The sequence below is a fragment of the Homarus americanus genome, unplaced genomic scaffold (assembly GCF_018991925.1).
Source record: "Homarus americanus isolate GMGI-L3 unplaced genomic scaffold, GMGI_Hamer_2.0 scaffold25509, whole genome shotgun sequence".
Lineage (NCBI taxonomy): Eukaryota > Metazoa > Arthropoda > Malacostraca > Decapoda > Nephropidae > Homarus > Homarus americanus.
In genome coordinates this window covers 321,248-341,185 of record NW_024712276.1, presented here as the reverse complement: position 1 = coordinate 341,185, position 19,938 = coordinate 321,248, and the positions used below count along the sequence as shown (strand labels likewise).

At 39.9% G+C, this 19,938-nt stretch overlaps 1 protein-coding gene across 1 annotated transcript in view; it reads right to left on the bottom strand.

Annotated features, from left to right (window-relative positions):
- Positions 1-18,179, bottom strand: part of LOC121859900 — a 33,591-nt gene extending 15,412 nt beyond the window's left edge. The window contains exons 1-4 of the mRNA XM_042356862.1: positions 18,082-18,179; positions 17,585-17,756; positions 17,061-17,222; positions 5,420-5,488 (exon numbers count right to left, since the gene is read on the bottom strand). Of these exons, the coding sequence (XP_042212796.1) occupies positions 5,420-5,488; positions 17,061-17,222; positions 17,585-17,756; positions 18,082-18,179 (501 nt within the window). The remainder of the gene's footprint in view (positions 1-5,419; positions 5,489-17,060; positions 17,223-17,584; positions 17,757-18,081) is intronic.
- Between the last annotated feature and the right edge of the window lie 1,759 nt (positions 18,180-19,938).

The following is a 19,938-nucleotide window of genomic DNA, read 5'->3' as shown; positions in this document are numbered from 1 at the left end:
ACGAAGGGATTAACGAATTGATTTATAGGAGGAAATAAAAGAGGCAAGATTGAGAGAAAAAGAAAATATGATAAAGGAGGAACAGAAAACAGAAAGAAAAACGGCAAGAAATAAGACAAGGAGGAACAAAATGTGATGAAAACTGAAGAAAAAAATATTAGTGTAAAATTCAATTCTTAAAGACTTTGTACTTTTAACTCTCCATCCTGAGTCTTATTATATTATACTTTAAGGGAAAAAATCACGTTAATAGGAATAATGAATAATATAAACAGGATATAATATGTCTGGTATATAAACATAAAAATTACAGAACAAAATTAACACCCCCTTTGAGTCTGAATTACTTTTAAAACTTAGTACTTCAGGTAATGTACTGCATGAACACACACGTATAAACTACTGTATGGCCTTTGAACTTATTTAACTAATCATGACTTCTCCAGGTAGCCTTGTGTATGTCATTACCTGTGAGGCCATCAGACACACCAGGGAGGGATATTTAAAACACTGGATTAATTTTATATAACAACTACCGATATTGTAAACATTTATTTCATATATGCTAAAAATCCTTACCACTTCCACTATTAATTATTGTTATAAGAATCAAAAAATAGAGAATTTGTATAACCAGTAGGAGTAAAATATATATACGTATTTATATCAAGTATCTAGAAATGACCTGAAGTGATGTTTCTCAGTTATTAACATATTGATCTTATCTTCCGTTGTTTTTTTTATTGTTTTCATTTTTTGGGGGTAGGGGAGGGAAGATAGGGGGTAGGAGGGGAGGAAGGTAGGGGAGGGGAGGAAGGAGGAGGGGGGGTTATTGTAGAAAATATTACTGGCTGAACGACTTTTTTTTGAGACACTTGATCAATTGAAGTATTTAATTAAACACATTTAGATTATTTATTACAATTACTCGAAGATCGCCGTCAAGGATCACCGTTATCTCCCCCTGCCAAAGCTCACACTTCACCCCCCTCAAGGATCACCCTCTACCCCTCCCTCTACTCTCATCCTGGGTGTTCCTGAGCCTCCCCCTCACACCTCGCGGGCGGAAGCAAAGTGTCATCGCGATGGACTCCACGGCATCACTGTGACAAGGTTGACGGTGGTGGTGTGGCGGAGGTCCCCCAGTGTGACGCCTCAGGACCCTCTCTGCCACACTTCCGCGTCTGCCGTCCATCTCCTCCTGTAGTAAGTCTTCCCTTCCTCCTCTCCCGGTCATTCATCATCCCCCTGTCGCACCTGTACAGCCTTTTTCCTCTACCTATACTTATGAAACTTAAAACAAAAATTGCGTCTCCCTATCATTTCCCATCTTAGGTAATCTCTTTCACACACACACACACATTACTACACACACACTACTACACTAATACTACAATACCACACACACACACACACACACACACATACACACACACACATGGCCAGGTTAAGGAAAAACACCTCCAGATCTCCTACCATCACCCTCTCCAGTGAGTGTACTTTCTCAGCTTTACCTGCCCACTCTGACTACACCTCTCGCTCCGTCCCATCAACTAATACTACCTCTCTCTCTCTCTCTCTCTCTCTCTCTCTCTCTCATCTTTCTCCTCCTCTTCTCCTTCTTCACTTCTCCTCGTCTTACTCTTGCATCTTTCCTCTCTCTCCCCCACCTCCCTTCCCCCTCTTCCTATCACCTCCCTCCATCTCTCCCTTCCTCTTCCTCTCAGCCTCCGTCACCCGGGTGGTCTGAGGGGAAGTGTGACCGGCAGTTAGGGTGTCGGGGTCGTTAGGGGTCGAGGGTAGTTGTTGGCAGCCCTGTGACGTGAGGGGAGAGAGAGGGGAGTGAGGGGAGGAAGAGGGGGGGAGTGAGGGGAGGAATATGGAGTGAGAGGGGGAGAAAAAGACGGAGTAAGAGAGAGAGAGAGAGAGAGAGAGAGAGAGAGGCGTTAGTACCTCTTTTATTCTCCATCAGATTTTAATTGACGCTGATTCCAAACTTTTCTAAAACTGTAGAAATTTTTGAGATGTCAAGTAAATTTTTTTCTTTATTTCTTCAACAACTTTATAAGGATATCATATTCAGCTTTGATGCCTTGTGTTGTATTTCTATCACTTGATGTTATTAATTTCCTTTTTAAATACTACTATAAATAGACTATATGATCTGATATATATATATATGATCTTCAATAATGATTAAGACGAGAGTATAATTTTCAGAGGAATAATGGACACGCACTATCTCCAGCAACACACAAGACAACACCTAACCTAACCTAACCTAACCTAACCTAACCTAACCTAATCTAACCTAACCTAACCTCGAGCGAGACACAACGTAAAAACCAATTTCGTCTACCCTTCCACACTTAACCACGGTGAATTTTCTAAACATAACAACAAAGTCATTTATAAACACTAAACCAAAAAAGTTAAGAGACAATAAACCATAATTTATTTGTGACCTATTTTCTTAAATTGAGTTTAAGTATTCATATAAACCTCCTGAAGCAACACTGCAATACAATCACCACTTTGCCAAAACATTCACTTCCTTATCAACACTTTTCACCTACACATTGCAACACATTAATCCTATTATACACCTGCCATTATGAGTGCTGTTATTTATACTATAATTACCATGTGATTTAAACAGCTAATCAATTTACTATCACACTCTGGTGGTGGTGGTGGTATAAGGCTGCAAGTTTTATGATGACGTGGAAATGCTGCAGCCGTGATTACCCATATACGCTGTTAACGATGGCACTGATAACTCTATTGTCACAGCGGATCTTTATGGTATTATAATGGAAACAATTTATCAAGGGGGGGTATTATTGCTCTCATTATTATTAAAGTTATCATAGACTGAATCATTTTTATCGTGTATGATTATCAGTTTATTATACAGCATATACAACGTTGGTGTTATTAATGTTGGTTGTATTATCAGGTATGTTGTGTTGATGATAATGATGATATTGTATGTTGTTGTATTATTTTGTATGTTTCGTTAATTTTCACCTGTATATGATTTTTTTTGGTTATTTCGATATTTTAAATATTATAATCATTCATAAATTCTGTAATTAAGTAACTAAAAATGATATCGCCGGTGATGGGTGTACTGATAACACTGATAATGACTGATACTAGGTTACTGGATGATAATATTCAATAAATTATAACATACGTTCATCCACCCTCCAAAATAGATCGTCAGTATATTTTATCTTTTCTCTCGTCTCCAGTTTATTAATATTTTTTTGTTAGTTTTAGATTCTTGTTTACCAAAAGTTTATCGTTCAACTTTATTGATTATTATTGTCAGTCCTCCATCCTATCCATGAACTCCGAGACTCGTGAACCTGTGAATCCGAGACATCACACACATACAGGTAGATGGGAGCACTGTGTGATGTCTCGGATTCACAGGTTCACGAGTCGGATTCACAGGTTCACGAGTCTCGGAGTTCATGGATAGGATGGAGGACTGACAATAATAATCAATAAAGTTGAACGATAAACTTTTGGTAAACAAGAATCTAAAACTAACAAAAAAAATATCAATAAACTGGAGACGAGAGAAAAGATAAAAACAATTACGCATCTTAAAAATAATATAAAAATAAGAAGAAAAAAAATTCACAGACGTAACATTAAAAATAAAGTGTAAATAGACGAAATTTACTAATCATCAACATACAACACAATAAAAAAGTTACGATTAAGGTAAATTGTAAAATAATATTTACTATTTAGGTAAGTTTCAACATGTAACACCAATATACACACAATGAAAACACAATCCGACAGTCAAATGAGAGACTACAATGAAAACACAATCCGACAATCAAATGAGAAACTATTGAATTAAGAGTTGTTGGCTTGTTGTTGTTTTCACCCCCACTAATCCTGCTGCCTCGGAGGTGACAACATCTGGCCGGTTAGTGCTACACGCCACTACCTTGAAAATCATTGCGGGAGAGAGTGATGGGTCGGCCTCCTGGATTGAGTGTTGACGGCCGGCAGGAGAGTGAAGCGTTAGTTGATGTACTGTACAGGTGTTCATAGATCCTGTGTTGTGAGAGACGTTAACTACTATAGATCTTGTGTTGTAAGAGACGTCAACTGCTTCCTCGTGTTAAAAATTCCACCTCCAAGTTCCTAATTCACACGAGAGACTGACGATAGTGAAACACCTGAGCTGCCTACAGGTACTGGAACTCATTTATAAGGTAAGATATACGACTCTTGATTCCTTTGGTGTTGTCAAAACGTTTAGGCTTATTCACGTAAATATTCTGGAAAATCTTACTAAACATCAGAGGAAGGTTAGGGATGCAGACGACACACACACACACGCACACCACAACAACAACAAACCTCTCGGACCAAACAACATTTCCCTCCCTCCCTCCCTCATCCCTCCCCCCTCACCCGCTCCCTCACCTCCACACACCCTTACCCTCACAACACCTCATCTCCCTCACCCCTGTCCACTACCACCAACAAGCTACTATCCACACACACACACACACACCGATAAAACACAAATCACCAGGAACATTACGCGGTGGTCCTGCAACACAAACAGGAAATGGACGGCGCCGGGAATCACCCAGTTGGAGACGGAAACGACAATGCAATGAGAGAAATCCTGAGGTGGTTGGTGGCTTGTGTTAAGAGAGGTATATACAGGTACTTACTGCAGGTAGAGTTGTAGATGTAATGAATTTAAGGTGTGGTAGTGGTGGTGGTAGTAGTGGTTAGAATGGTGGTGGCTGTGATGGTTGTGGTGATTATGGTAATTGTTGTGGGAGGAATGGTTATGGTTGTGTTGAGGTGGTGGTGGTGGTGGTGGTGGAAATGGTTAGGTTAGGTTAGGTTAGGTTAGGTTGGTGATAGGTTAGGTTAGGTTAGGTTGGTGATAGGTTAGGTTAGGTTAGGTTGGTGATAGGTTAGGTTTGGTTAGGTTGGTGATAGGTTAGAAGAAGAAGTTAGGAAGAAGCAGGAGCAGGTTAGTTAGGGTTAGGGTTGGGTGACAGGTTGAAGTTAAGCGGCATAAGATACATATTCAATAAATATAGAGAGGGTAAAAACGAACAACATTGTAAATAAGCATCTGTGTGTGTGTGTGTGTGTGTGTGTGTGTCTGTCTGTCTGTCTGTTCAGGTGTCTGTCTGTCTGTGTGTGTGTGTATCTGTCTGTATGTGTGTGTAAAAGCTATCTGTTCTGTCTGTGTGTGTGTGTGTGTGTTTATCTGCCCTGTCTGTGTGTGTGTGTGTGTGTATCTGTCTCTGTCTGTGTGTGTGTGTGTGTTTATCTGTCTCTGTCTGTGTGTGTGTGTGTGTACCTCCGCTCTCTGTCTGTGTGTGTGTGTGTGTGTGTGTGTCTGTGTGTGCTGACTCACCTCAAAGTCAGAGCGAGACGAGTCCTTAAACCTGGCAAACGGGTTACTGTCTATCTTGGAGCTGTGGATCTGTGGGGAGATGAGAGACGTGAGGGAAGTGAGAGACATGAGGGAAGTGAGAGACGTGAGGGAAGTGAGAGACGTGAGGGAAGTGAGAGACGTGAGAGAAGTGAGAGACGTGAGGGAAGTGAGAGACGTGAGAGAAGTGAGATACTAGAGATAGTGAAGAAAGGGGAAAGCTAAGATAGTGAGAGAAATAAGAACAGAATAATACTGTAAATAAAGTAATACAATAACCAATATAATGATGGTACACAAGAGTATAATAGATTAATGGAGCTTCACACTTATAAGAAACCTAGAAGGAATGATAGTTGGATTAAAGACCCAGTGTTCATTAGTCTGGTTAAGGATAGTATAAACACACCTGGACATACACACTTACAAAACGACACATTAAATAAAACTTATAAGAACGATATAAACCCCCCAAAAAACACATACCAGGTAAATAAACCAAAAGAAGCAGCATTAAGAAAATAAAAACTACATCTCAGGCTGGTTTATAGAACATCTTTCCAGCCTAAAACAGTCTGGAGAATCTTAGGTGATTTCTATAACATCGTTGGAGGTTAAAAACACTCGGCGGACCATAAATATAATCAGCTAATGTGGCGGTATTCGTAGTAAAACCCTGCAGTATGTCCTCTGGGTTTTGACACCGCAGCTGAAAGAAATACTTAAAATGTTTAACTGGCGGCCAGAGACCTCCCAAGGGCTCCCAAATCGTCTTCGTCCCCTGTCATTCAATCATCCTTATCTTATCTGAGGCATGATTGGTGGAAGGATCCGGCCTCTTCCATGTCTCCGTCGCATATCAGCCAATCAAGTCGCCGCTTTCATATCTCAACCGGGCGTGAAAACCAATAAGGTGAGCGCTTTCATCAACTATTCAGCGGGCGTTCGATGCGAGCTCACCAGGGATTGGTTGATATGATAAGCGGATGAGGGGGAAGACCAGCGGGAGGGGGGAAGACCAGCGGGGAGGTGCCGCGTACGATAACTTTCTTTTATGAGTTTAGAAATCCCAAGTTAAGGTATATTTATTTATGCTTCAGATAGTTTGACCTTTTAGGACATACCATTTGTGTCGTACTTCTTATTCTGAGTCTTGTTTGTGAATGTGTGTTTTTTTTTTTTTAAGTCATTTTAATATGTAATGAAATTGAACGAGTAGTCAAGCATCTGGCAAGGGCTATAATACTATTCAAATTATCGTATACAGAGTTACAAACATCTTTCATCTTTAACGATACTCACTTCTGCTCAGAAAACCAAAGACCACAAGCAGTAGTATTCGCTGCCGTATACAACCCGTGGCTGCAGGTACTACTTGGCAGTCCAGACAGAAATATTGATGACATTGCCTTCATGGGAATTGGGAAGTGGGGGCAAGAACAGCATATCCCTCACCTCTCCTTAAGGCTTAACCTCACATGTCTTAACTAGAGGTTCAACCACCTTACGTGCTGAGGAGGGCAGCGGCTACCTCATTTTAACACCTGTAATATTGTGGTGGTGTGGAGCAGCATCTTCTCCCCTTCCTCCCATCTCCTCCTCCCTCCTCCTCCCCTTCCCTCCTCTCTCCTCCTTCTCTTACCTTCTCTGTGTTTTAACTTCGCCAAATTCTCACGTTAGGTTTAATTATTTTATTTTTAAATTTTGTCTATCAAGCATTCTTTCATAGTCTCAGAAGTCTCCCAAGTGGTGCTGTAGAAACACACACACACACACACACACACACACACACACACACACACACAGAATAAATTAAAGAATATACAAATAATGGTAATGACGTTATACTGCATCACTTACGCTTCAACAACTAAAATCAAGGTGAATCACTAAGGACTTTCTGTACTGCGTAACATTGGTTTGTGAAAATATAAAAAAAAATCGCACTTAAGAGTTTTAAATTATACACAAGAGCAGTAAGTTAAAAATTTCCCGTCATCGCGTTGGTTCCCGGCCGGAGCTAAGTGACCTGTTGTAAGTAAAGCGAGAATGAAGTCTTGGTGAAGGGATAATGAAAGACCCAGAAAAACACAGACGTCATAAAGATCTTCCTTGTTGACAAATACTACCGGTGGGCTTCTTATTGTCTCACACGACACAAAAGCTGAAATTGAGAGTTAAAAATAAAAAGGAAATATATCTCACGCCGTCTGCACGTTGGGGCAATAAGTTACCTCAGTCATATACAGATACGGTGTTGATTGTCACGCGGGGCACCAAACGAGAGGTGATATTTGGCACGCTATTGTTTTCCTCCCAAGAGAATGCCGTTATCACAGTCAAGATCATTATGGTAGTTAAAAACATGGCTTAGAAAATAACAAGGACAGGTAGTAAGACATCAACACGAACAATCACCTCTTTGGTCTTAATAAAAAAATAATAATAATGATAACTTTAGGCAAGAACCTGACAGAAATGTGAATGTGTTGAAAATTTTCCGCAAAACTCGATTTTTTTTTTTGGTTAAACTGTGTGTGTGTGTGTGTGTGTGTGTGTGTGGTGGAGAGAAGGGGCTATGGGTAGGACTTGTTATGGGGGCAATGAAAAGATAGTTAAGTTCGTAAGCAAATAAGCAAAATATGACTCGGGAAATTCAGTAAAAAAAAAAATGATGGTTGTTGATAGGTTAATAGTTAATGGTTTGTGGGTAGTTAGGCAGTTGAGCAATGGATGTAGATAGAGCTCGTAGGTAACTCGTAGAGAGAAGGTTGACCATGGATGAGAAGGGGTGGTTGTAGCAGCTGCAGTTAAGGAAGAAGTAGGTTAGGTTAGGCTAGGGGAGTCGAGGAGGAGGTGTTGGGGGAGTCGAGGAGGAGGTGGTGGGGAGTCGAGGAGGTGGTGTTGGGGAGTCGATGAGGAGGTGTTGGAGGAGGAGGTGTGTTAGATGATGAGGTGGTGTTGGGAAGCCGATGAGGTGTTGGGGGAATCGAGGAGGTGGCGTTGGGGGGAGTCGAGGAGGTGGTGATGTTGAACACTTAGATCTCTCATATAATTTACCTAATCAAGTTATACACCTGAGTCATTACACCCGATACGATAAAACAATAAACCTTTAATAGATTAAGTTACTCTAAAAGAAAAGAAAAAAATCCAGTAGTTCTTCATCTTCATTAAAACATTCCTAATATACTAACCTCAAACTATCAAAAAACCAATTAATCCTCGTATCTACATATTTTTTCATTACTTAAGATAAAAATTCAAAGCGATACTTTCAGCCACTTAGCAGTTGAATTACACGTAAACACCAGTAGTTACATTCATTACCAAACGTTCTACGCTAATTTACTAACCCTCACTATATGAACACTTCACCAAGACATCAAGTAAAAAACAGACCGACAAATTAATCATCATTCTAAGAGGCAACAATGACCCACTAAAGCTCTACTCAATTGCCACCTTTCGAGTTGCGGTTTTAGCATAATAACGAGAGTAACTACCGCCTATACGATCCTAACTACAGACTTGACAACACCTTAATAACCAACATCCTTCTCTTTAACTACATCACTTAACATTCAACAAGCAAACTATACCAATTACCGCACTCTACCGCACTTACGCCAATTACCACACTCTACCGCACTTTACCATGATAACAACAACAACATTAACTTCGTACAGAGACATTAGCCAGAGCATAAGACCAATTTTAAACTGCATCTCACACAACACCGCCACGGCAGCAAGTAGTGTGTGTGAGAGAGAGAGAGTATGAGTGTGTGCGTGTGTGAGTGTGTGCGTGTATGAGTGTGTGAGAGTGTGTGCGTGTATGACTGTGTGCGTGTGAGTGTGTGCGTGTGTATGAGTGTGTGTGTGTGTGTGTATGAGTGTGTGTGTGTATGAGTGTGTGTGTGTGTATGAGTGTGTGTGTGGAGTGTGTGTGTGTATGAGTGTGTGTGTGTATGAGTGTGTGTGTGTGTATGTGTGTGTGTATGAGGTGTGTGCGTGTATGAGTGTGTGTGCGTGTATGAGTGTGTGTGTGTATGAGTGTGTGTGAGTGTATGAGTGTGTGTGAGTGTATGGGTGTATGTGTGTGTGTGTGTAGAGCGCTACTCACAAGCTACTGCCAGCCCGCCCCTCCGCCCCCAAACTGTTTACATTAACATAACAATGAAGAAGTGTGAGGGTTGCCAGCTATCCGGTATCTCTCCACAGTTTAGTAAATGTATCGCTTGTATTTTATCACTGAATGGCTGTATTTTCTGACGATAAACATTCTACAGTATACTACATACACTTAAAAATAAAAAAATACAGAAAATACACCAGTTGTATAAGGAATAATATACGAAAATAAATTGAAAAAAAAGCATTATTAAGGGAAATAACTATATTCAAATCTTAAGTTTCAACGTTAATTTTTTGTAAATATGATATCGATTGAATAATATAATCAATAAGTTATATATATATCCGTTCAAAGCTCTTTTAATATGTTTGTCTTATCACTTGGGTGGACGGAGGGTGAGAACTGGGGGGGGGGGAGGGGAGGGGGGGAGGGATAAAATTATTTCTCGTATCCATGACGTTGATTGTATTTTAGAGTAGAGGTGATTGTGACTTCCTATTGAGAGCTTCTTGACTCGTGGGTGTGATAATTATAGGGATGAATGAAGGGATAATATGAAAATGGTAATATTAATGATGGTGAATAATAAGGAAATGATAATATGTAGATGGTAATAACGAAGATGGTGAATAATGAAGGGAAAATAATTTTGTATATAATCTTTGAAGAGCCATTTACTAAACCTATGACAACTTATTAATAATCATGTTAACTTTTAGACTGAGAGTGAAATAAAAACAAATTGTATTTTATATAAGAACAATTTTTTTTTACTTCTTGCGCCATATTAATTTATCAAGAAATATTCAAATGGTTCTAAAAAAAATATTAAAATTATCATCAATGGATTTATATAATTTTTTTAGAAGAAATTAGGCCACGTCACACTGGGAAAAAAGTAAAAAAAAAATTAAAGAAATCTGAAATGGTATATTCCAAACCAGGAAAATATAGCAGAAGGCCACAAAACCGCAGGTGATATATACGAAATATCTTCACAGTCAGGACATTACATTACCATTCTTTCGCAGTCAGCACAGACCACAAGTGTCCCCAGTCGCATCGCACCATTAACTCATTAAATGCACTGCCACACCAATTTTACCTTCACGTAATGTCGTTTCATTACCATGTGTGTTCCACTGTTCCTCCTAAATAATGATATTCGCTTATTTCTTTCCGATTTTGAGATCTATTACCTATAGTTCATAATTTCGTGTCGTTATTATTAATATTCCTTAGGGGGAGTGTGAGAAATATGTGATACTATTTTACAACATCATTACATATACACAAGAAAAAGAATAATGAATATTTCTTAATAAATAAACAAGTATGTGGTCTATTAGTCTTTCCTGTGCAGCTGTCAAATACATCATCTGACATTTTGAACATTGAAATTAAAACAAAATCATGCATGAATAATATGAAAGTTCTTAATTAATATTCTATAACAAAATATCACTCAACTAAAAAGACAAAAAAAAAATGAAAAAGACAACGTGAAATATTTATTGTCAGCCATGAAATAGACTCTTCTATATCACTACCCACAATGATCTTCTTGCACATTTATCGCCAGCGCAATATATCAATTTATTAATACGCATAATACTCTCTTTCAAACTAATGATACTTTAATATAACTCATTTGTTGTTACGGCTTCCATTTGCTATGTTTTTATTAATACTTAGAATAGTGGATGTTTTATATACGACATACAGCCAGCCGGGGGATTTTCATTATTTGGTAAACAAAATTATGATGAGCATTAGTTAAGAAATATAATTATCTCAAACACTGGACCGTTAACCGATATCCTAAATTAGCGAGTATGGAACAATTGAGTTTGGTCTCACTTGAAAAACGAATGAAATATGGAGAACCAGTGAACTGCTTTTTTGTATACAGTGCTTGCCGTCAGTGTGATGTATCAAGCCTTTGAGTAGCGCGCGTGTCTACAGTTACCGGAGGAGGTGCGACGAGAACTCACTTTGCATAAACAAACTTTCACAGACTGTTACGCATTGACACCAAAAGGATACTCTCCCCTACTCACCGCACATCAAACTATCATACGATGTTTACTTTTCTAGATTTTTTTAAGCGTTATAAAAGGGCGCTATTAATCTTTAGTAATTAATATTTGCATAGACAAACAGAGGACAATTGTGAAGCATAGTGAGTGTGTCCTTAACATCTGTTCCATGGAGGTGGCCTGACGCTTCGCCCTTATGTGACTGTCCAGGCAAAGAACGTACAGTATATATATAGAGAGAGAGAGACTTTCGGTTAATAAACACCACTTCGTCAATTTAATGTGAATGGTCAAAGGTCCATTAATCATCTGCCTGGACGTATGAACATTATGAACCACGAATTTGACGATTTTCTACTTGCTGGTGCTTCTTGTCCATAAAATTCTCCCTACAATTCACAGCTTTTTATCAAATACAGTATTAGAGGCCGTGATTATATCTACCAGTGATTAGAATAGCTGAGTGTAATGAAAAGTGGAACACTCGTATACAACAGCACTAGGAGAGGTCAGTGTATAATAGTCCTCATGCACTTGGAACAGATCAATTTAATTTTTCTCACACTAAGGTCATATAAAGTGAGCTGACAGATTAGAACAGATTTTCATATAAACTACAAAATGATGATGGTGTTATAATGTATTAATACACTTTAATAATGTATCGGGATTTAATGTATTATATATTTGTAAATATAATTATAATCAATTACGTGATACATAAAGTTATATACTGTGCTGCTAGTTGAAGTAGAATATAGTTGATGGAAGTTTAGTTTATAGTTTAGGAAGGTCAAGTGGCTACGGTAGATTTTAGGAGACCTGTTTGATAGAGATCAGTATTTTTTCCGACAGTCTGTCAGGGTGATGCAGAGAGCTGAAGACGCAGCTAAAAAGATAATTTCAAGAAAGGAAGGAAAATATTTAACCAACTCGTAGCTTTATAAACCACAGCTTCTTTATTTTACCGAGAATGTGTGTAAGGCGCTAAACTCTCTGGTAAAATTACACGTATGACTAATTTTTTTTTCATACAGTTCAGTTTTTATTTAGCGTCATACATGTATCAAGTTATTTTAGCATGTATGAATTACGTTCTATAAATAGTTTCATTATAATAGAGTTAACTACAAACCTAATAGATGTTTTAGCTTTTATCACTATGTATATATGACAAAAATATAGCCAATTTATTTCGGTTATTTGCTAGTTTGTTCCTTATTTTATTGACTCTTTACTGGCTTGGACACTTCGTAGATACGTGTATGGCTAATCTACACTACTTCTTGGGAGCCAGCCATTATCGGTGTCAACAATGGTTAGTTTGATATCATAGTGTGGTTGTAGGTGATTGCTCTTTCCTAACAGTGACGAAGGCTTTTATGGAACTATTCCCTAAGACACACACACACACACACCCACACACACACACCCACACACACCCACACACACCACACACACACCACACACACACACACACTACACACACACACAGTGGCGTATAAGTCGACCATCGTCATCCCCCTCGCCATCGGCTCTGTATGCGCCAGGCCTCCCGTATCAATAGAGAGGAGTACACTGGTGAATGGCTCGTTATGGTAGCCAGGAGCCACACGTCAATGGGAGAGGTAAATGCTTGTCATATCTAACCTGACAGGGATGTTTACCACACTCTCGGTGAAAGGTAAATAGTATAGAGGCGGAAACTAGGGAGGTATGTTGGGTGGGAGGAGGAAGGGGAAGGGGGGTGGGTAGGGAAGGGAGGGGAAGGGGGAGGGGGAAGGAAGGAGGGTGTGGAGGGGAGGGAAGGGGAGGGAGGGGAAGGGGAGGGGAGGGGAAGGAGGGAGGGAGGGGAGGGGAGGGGAGGGGAGGGGAGGGGGAAGGGAGGGTAGGAGGAAGGGAGGGGAGAGGAGGGTAGGGGGTATAATATCAGTTTCCGGGCTCAGCAATGCACTTATATATTATAATCATCGTGTGTAAAATCCGTTATGTATTGACTGTAACATTATGTAATTTATAAGTGACTGGGGGTTGTATTTACAGTTTAATTTTGTAATATATTCGTATGGGTATTTGATATTATTGTAATGTAGTTAACAAAGCGTAGTACGAATAGCGATGTAGATCTGTCAGGTTGGAGATGGCATGTGTGACGAATGGCGTCGGGTGTGGCCTGACGAACCCACGACTCTGATGTTTGTCACGCCGTCGGGAAGCAAAGCAATCACCTCCGACCATCTCTCATCCCGGCCGTGGTGGTAGTGGCGGGGATAACCAAGGACCCCACTGGCTGACTATGTAGGCTATTTACCATTATTCTGATAGGGGGGGACTATACTATATCTATCTCCTCCTCTCTCTCTCTCTACTGGGGTTTTATAGTTAGTGATTTATCTCTCATAATGCCTCAATGTTGATAGCTAGTGTATTTAATAATGTGGAATAAGTGCATAAAGGTCTCTTAGGTGTTGAAGTGTGGTAATACATTGTAACATCTATAAGTATAAGAGGAAGAATTACTCCCTTTAGTTATTTTATAGTTATGTATATTGATCTAGATAGAATAATATTTAAAGACCTTATTACTTTGTTTATCCATATATTAAAAAAAATACAATTGATTCCTATTGTAGGTATCGTGTACAGACTGTAGACTATGTAGAACAATCATCTTCAACGTTTCTCAGTCTGTATGATGATATTTATAACGTGACGATGTTGTATATTAGATAACTGGCCGATGTGATTTAGAGCAAATTTCACATTACTTTAGCGGTTTTGTGAGAGATTTTGACAACTGGAAAGATAAAAGGATCACCCCAGCTTATTTCACCCAACCCAACCCAACCCAACCCAACCCAACCCAACCCAACCCAACCCAACCCAACCCAACCCAACGCAACCCAAATAGTTTTAGGGTTGGTTAATCTTTAGGTCTAAGTAATCTGGGGTGGAGAATCTTCAGGTAATACGAATAAAATGATTAAACAGTATTCTTAAATTACTGTATTTTGCTGTGTTAATCTCAGCTTGTGTGACGTGTCCTTGTGGTATATCCTGACAGCCAAACTTAGGATATAATGTTGAATGACAACTTAATCGAGAACCTGTCACCCACAACTCTCTTGACGTCGGAGCCTCGGATGATCATTCTTCACTCACTCAATATGTCTGGTTCGTTAGCGTGTGTCTCTCTCATCGTTTACTCGTGATATTGAGATATTTATTAATTTTGTAACACATCTGAATGAAAGATGATTATTACATTTACGTCTTAAGTACACAACCTGTAGATCTGTCTTGCTGGGGAAGAATGGGGTGGTCGACTATACGGTCTTACTCATAATAGACGTGGTGTCAAGCGAGTGATGCTTCAGTCACACGATCCATCTTAGCTGAATGACCGGTAAATCCTTCAAGTAGATATGATGAATAAAATGCAATAAGATAAATGCAAATTTAGGCGACTTACGATGTAAAATAGTATGAAGTATGCGCAGTGATGACAGACCACAGATAAACAGTCCGTATTAACACAACATGAAGTATTAGAGTGGCGGTGTCCACGAGGGCGCTACACACAGGCGTGGCCCAATAAACCACAGCTTGTAGTAAAGTGAGAGTGGGCTCTGCTACACGCTGCCCCCCCCCATTGATTTCTACACCCATACTACCGGCCAGGCCACACTACTACACCCATACTACCGGCCAGGCCACACTACTACACCCATACTACCGGCCAGGCCACACTACTACACCCATACTACCGGCCAGGCCACACTACTACACCCATACTACCGGCCAGGCCACACTACTACACCCATACTACCGGCCAGGCCACACTACTACACCCATACTACCGGCCAGGCCACACTACTACACCCATACTACCGGCCAGGCCACACTACTACACCCATACTACCGGCCAGGCCACACTACTACACCCATACTACCGGCCAGGCCACACTACTACACCCATACTACCGGCCAGGCCACACTACTACACCCATACTACCGGCCAGGCCACACTACTACGCTGTATCAATTCTAAAAACAATATATATATGTAGTTGGTGCATCACTTTATGGACAGTAATCAATGAGTTATCGGCAGCAAACTGTAGTATAATTGTGGTCATGCTTGTGTTTGACGGCATTTACCGTATCAAAGCTAGACACTGATTCTGTACCGTTCGTCAACTTGCTGTTTTAATCCAACTAATTCCAATTCCGACAATTACGCGTCACGGCATTTGGCAGGCGGCGTTCAATGACACAGTCAGCGTATTGGGATAATGCACTAGGATTTCCCAGTGGACACAGAATAACTTAATCATTCCCGGTTGTGGGTTTTTCGCAGTGATGGGGTGGCCAGCCCGCCAGCAACAATTCTGCCGTATAATCACGGTGGGGGAAAGTGAATCACACTTCACATTTTCACATTTGCTGGGTGTGATATTTTCAGTGTGGCCTAAAAGTAGCAGTTGTACAGGAGGCGGCTGGTCTATATCGTAACACTTGTGGCTAAATATAGTACGAGAATATAAGTATTGTGTGGTGGTAGTTGTAAGAGTTATCAGTTATACACACACATACACACACACACATACACACACACACACACACACACACACACACACACACACACACACACACACACACACACACACGCCAGTACAGTAAGTTGATGGACACCTGCCGAGTGACACTAGTTGTTATATCAAGAGGTTCTGTGAGATAATACCATGATAGGTCAACCTTGTGCATTCACTATAATATGACAACTCCTTTTACGATGCTTCACCACATGAGAGTGAACACCAGGAAGCTTATGGTCACTCAAGACTGAAGATAAGAGAGAAGGTAGATCGAATTAGTGATAATTTTACTCCACAAGAAAGGTTTGTCTAATGTTAAACCATGGTAACCTTCAACCTAACTTAACCTTACCTTAAGCGAGAGACAACGTGACAAGACTTGTTCCGTACGATTAGCCACGGTGTAAAAAACAAAAAATAAACAAAAATAAAACACTGAATGTCTATATGTGGGAAAGGTAGACATAATTACTGTGTGGTCTCCGAATAACACCTGCCCGTTCTTAGAAAATAAATCCCATAGGTGAGCCAAAGAACAGGTGTCTAATTAAGCTTGAACAGGTGTTGATACTATTTGCTAACGAGAGACTTGAGTAAAAGTAAGGTGGGTGATGTACAGTCGTTCTCACTATCCCAGAACTTGAGGGAAAAGGTAGGGACGAGTTTGAGTAAGGGGAAGAGGAAGAGGAGGAAGAGTAACAGGTGTTTGAGTAAGAGGGTGAAGAAGAGCGTGTGATCGAGAAAGGGGATGAATGTGAGGAAGAGGAAGGGAGGGGTGGGTCAGAGAGAGAAAGATTATATGAGGGTTTGTTGCCATGAGCGAGAGGTTAAGACAGACAAACACTCACCAGTTGGTTCTGATAGGCGGTGACGGCGGTGAAGACGGTCTCGGGGAAGATGAATGTCTTGTGGTCTTCTAGGTCGAGGTCAGCCACGGGTCCCTGGCCAGAGTCGTGTCGTCTTACCAGGTGGATTCTCGGCTGGTATCTGTGCATCGAGTTCAACACGATCTGTGAGGGAGGATCACCGTAATACACCTGAGTAATCACCTCTGTAAATTTTTTGTAAGTTTTATGGAATTTACAAACTTTTTATCCTACCTGGGATCACCTGTAGATTCACCCATTCAGCTTAATTGTCACCTAACCTAATCTCTCCAGGTAGCATTAGGGTAGTTAATCTTCAGGTGAAATAAGCTGGGGGAGAATCATCAGGTGGTTCCTTACGTGTTACTGGTAATCTTGGCTTATTCACATTACGTTAGAACTTGCAATTTGCGCAATCGTAAAATCGCGCCGCGCCATCATGAGTATAAAGGAGAAATTTACACGACAACACGGTACAATAGTGAACATCTCAGGCGTCAACTTACGTGGCCATGTTTGTCCATCTCGTTGTTGGTGAGTTTGACCTTCTCAAAAGACACGATCTGCTTCTTGAGTTGGTCGCCGGAGTAGGGAGAGTCGGGGTGGGCGTAGAGGCGGTAAGGTGGTGGCGGGTCAGCCTTACCTGCCACCAGCCATGACGACCGATGGTACGCGTATCTGTGATTAAATTATTGAATATGTGACAGTAATTACTAGTGTACCTGTGAAGAAGCTGACGTTCACTAGTAAGTTCTGTATGAATGTTCTTGTAAAAACATCTCTTACTGTAATGTGACGACTGATTTTTTCTTCTTTCTTCAACAACTTAGATTTTACTAGTGTTTATCTCACCCATGACTTTAATTAGGTTAGAATGAAACTACCTGACGTGTGTGTGTGTGTGTGTGTGTGTGTGTGTGTGTGTGTGATAACTTTCTGGTGCACACACACATAATTATTTTTATTGTTATTATTATGATAGGTAAGTAGACCGGACACATACCTGTATCTCTTGTTATCCATGGGCACTACGTCAAGCAGCACCAGGTAGCGGTCCTCACTCCGAAGTCCCGTGAAGGACACCCTCACCGTGGGAAACATCCGTCTACAGTAGGGAGAAAACGGAGGAAGGTTAGGGAACGACTGACTCAAAGAAAATGGGGAGATACACGAATATAAATCCCATATGAATGAAACACGTAATGGCGGTAGGGTGGGGGGGGGGTGGGGTGTAACTTGTTTTAATATATCTAAATTACACAATAACTGTGACTTATATTTGGATTACATTTGTTATTCACAGTACAGTATCTGGTGTAGACAGATGTTGATGGATAATACTATTGATTCTATTATTTTTTCTCATAACCTGCAGGACATAATTGGTGTTGAGGAAATTAAATCGATCCTAAAAATATTGTGTTTCTGTCGGGGAAAATAATGTAGATATTCTCATCCACACAAGAATTCGCCTGGATGGTGAATAGGATTTTTAATACCAGAGTACAAGGGGGAGTGAATACAAGGGAATAAATCTGCCACTGTGGAAAAGGTAGTACACACATTTAGGAGATAAATTTGACCACCAGCTACAGTTCAACAAGTCCTGGGCGAATGGTAGGTTTGGGTTGTAAGCCACGTATACAGCTGAGCCCTATACACTCGTCTCAACACATAAGTTTTTAATCGAGTATTATTGACGGGATGGGGGGTGGGGGGGAGGTGATCGATGACTCCCAGAATGAACACTATGAATCCTGTTGTCTCGGTAGGGTTGTCAAAATCCTTCGTCCGTTTTGTCATATTTTCTCAACACAATTTTGTATATATTAGTTTTTTTTTGGGGGGGAGGGGGTGACTGTACGGTGATACATTATTACTATTAAAATTGGTGACGGAGCAAGAAGTTGAAATATCCAGGAAGAACAATTACTTAACCCCTTCAGTGTAATTTCTTAAGCACTTGAGTATGATAGATTAAGTTATCGCACTGAAGAGGTTAAGCTATCGTACTCAAGTTAAGGAATCGTATTCAAATTAAGGTATCGTACTCAAGTTAAGGTATCGTACTCAAGTTAAGGTATCGTACTCAAGTTAAGGTATTGTACTCAAGTGGTTATCACTGGGGGAAACTAAATGAAGTTTGACAACATACGCATTTTACATCAGCTAATTGGACTAAGTATTATCATCCCACCTACGATATACTGAACGTAGGAGCTTATTTACAATACCTTAATTAGCTTATTCATTCACAGATAAAGTTTATAAAAAAAAATATCAAAATACTATGTACTAAATCGATCTCATAATGAAAGCTTACGAGAAAAAAAAATATTAACATTATATTTCTGGTTCAACAGGTAAGGTCATTAAATAATATATACTAAATTATTTCCTACATTAGATAACAAACTATTGATAATTCATAGAGATACTAAAGAAAATGAGATAAAATGTATTACTGTTTAAATAAGAAAAAAAAAGTTATTAAGCGAGTATACTGTAATTTAGTTCACACGTTAGGTATTATATCATTCTAAAAGTTTAAAATGTGATCCAACTTTCCTTACTACATGACAAAGTTGTGGATCTTATTGGACAAGAGAAAATTACAGATGTTTAGACACTTCGAACCATGATCCAACAAATTATGGTAAGAAGTTTTATTTTTTATGATTTTATTGACGGTATTTATTTGTTTAGTTGTTCTATTAATTTAACTAACACCTGCAGGGTTAATACTCAAGAAACGTCGGGAAGAGGGATTGTTAATTTAACCGGGGAGAGAAAATTAACATACACAATAAGGAAATATTTAACACATAAGGAGGATTGTGTAGCCGTCTGGTGTGAATAG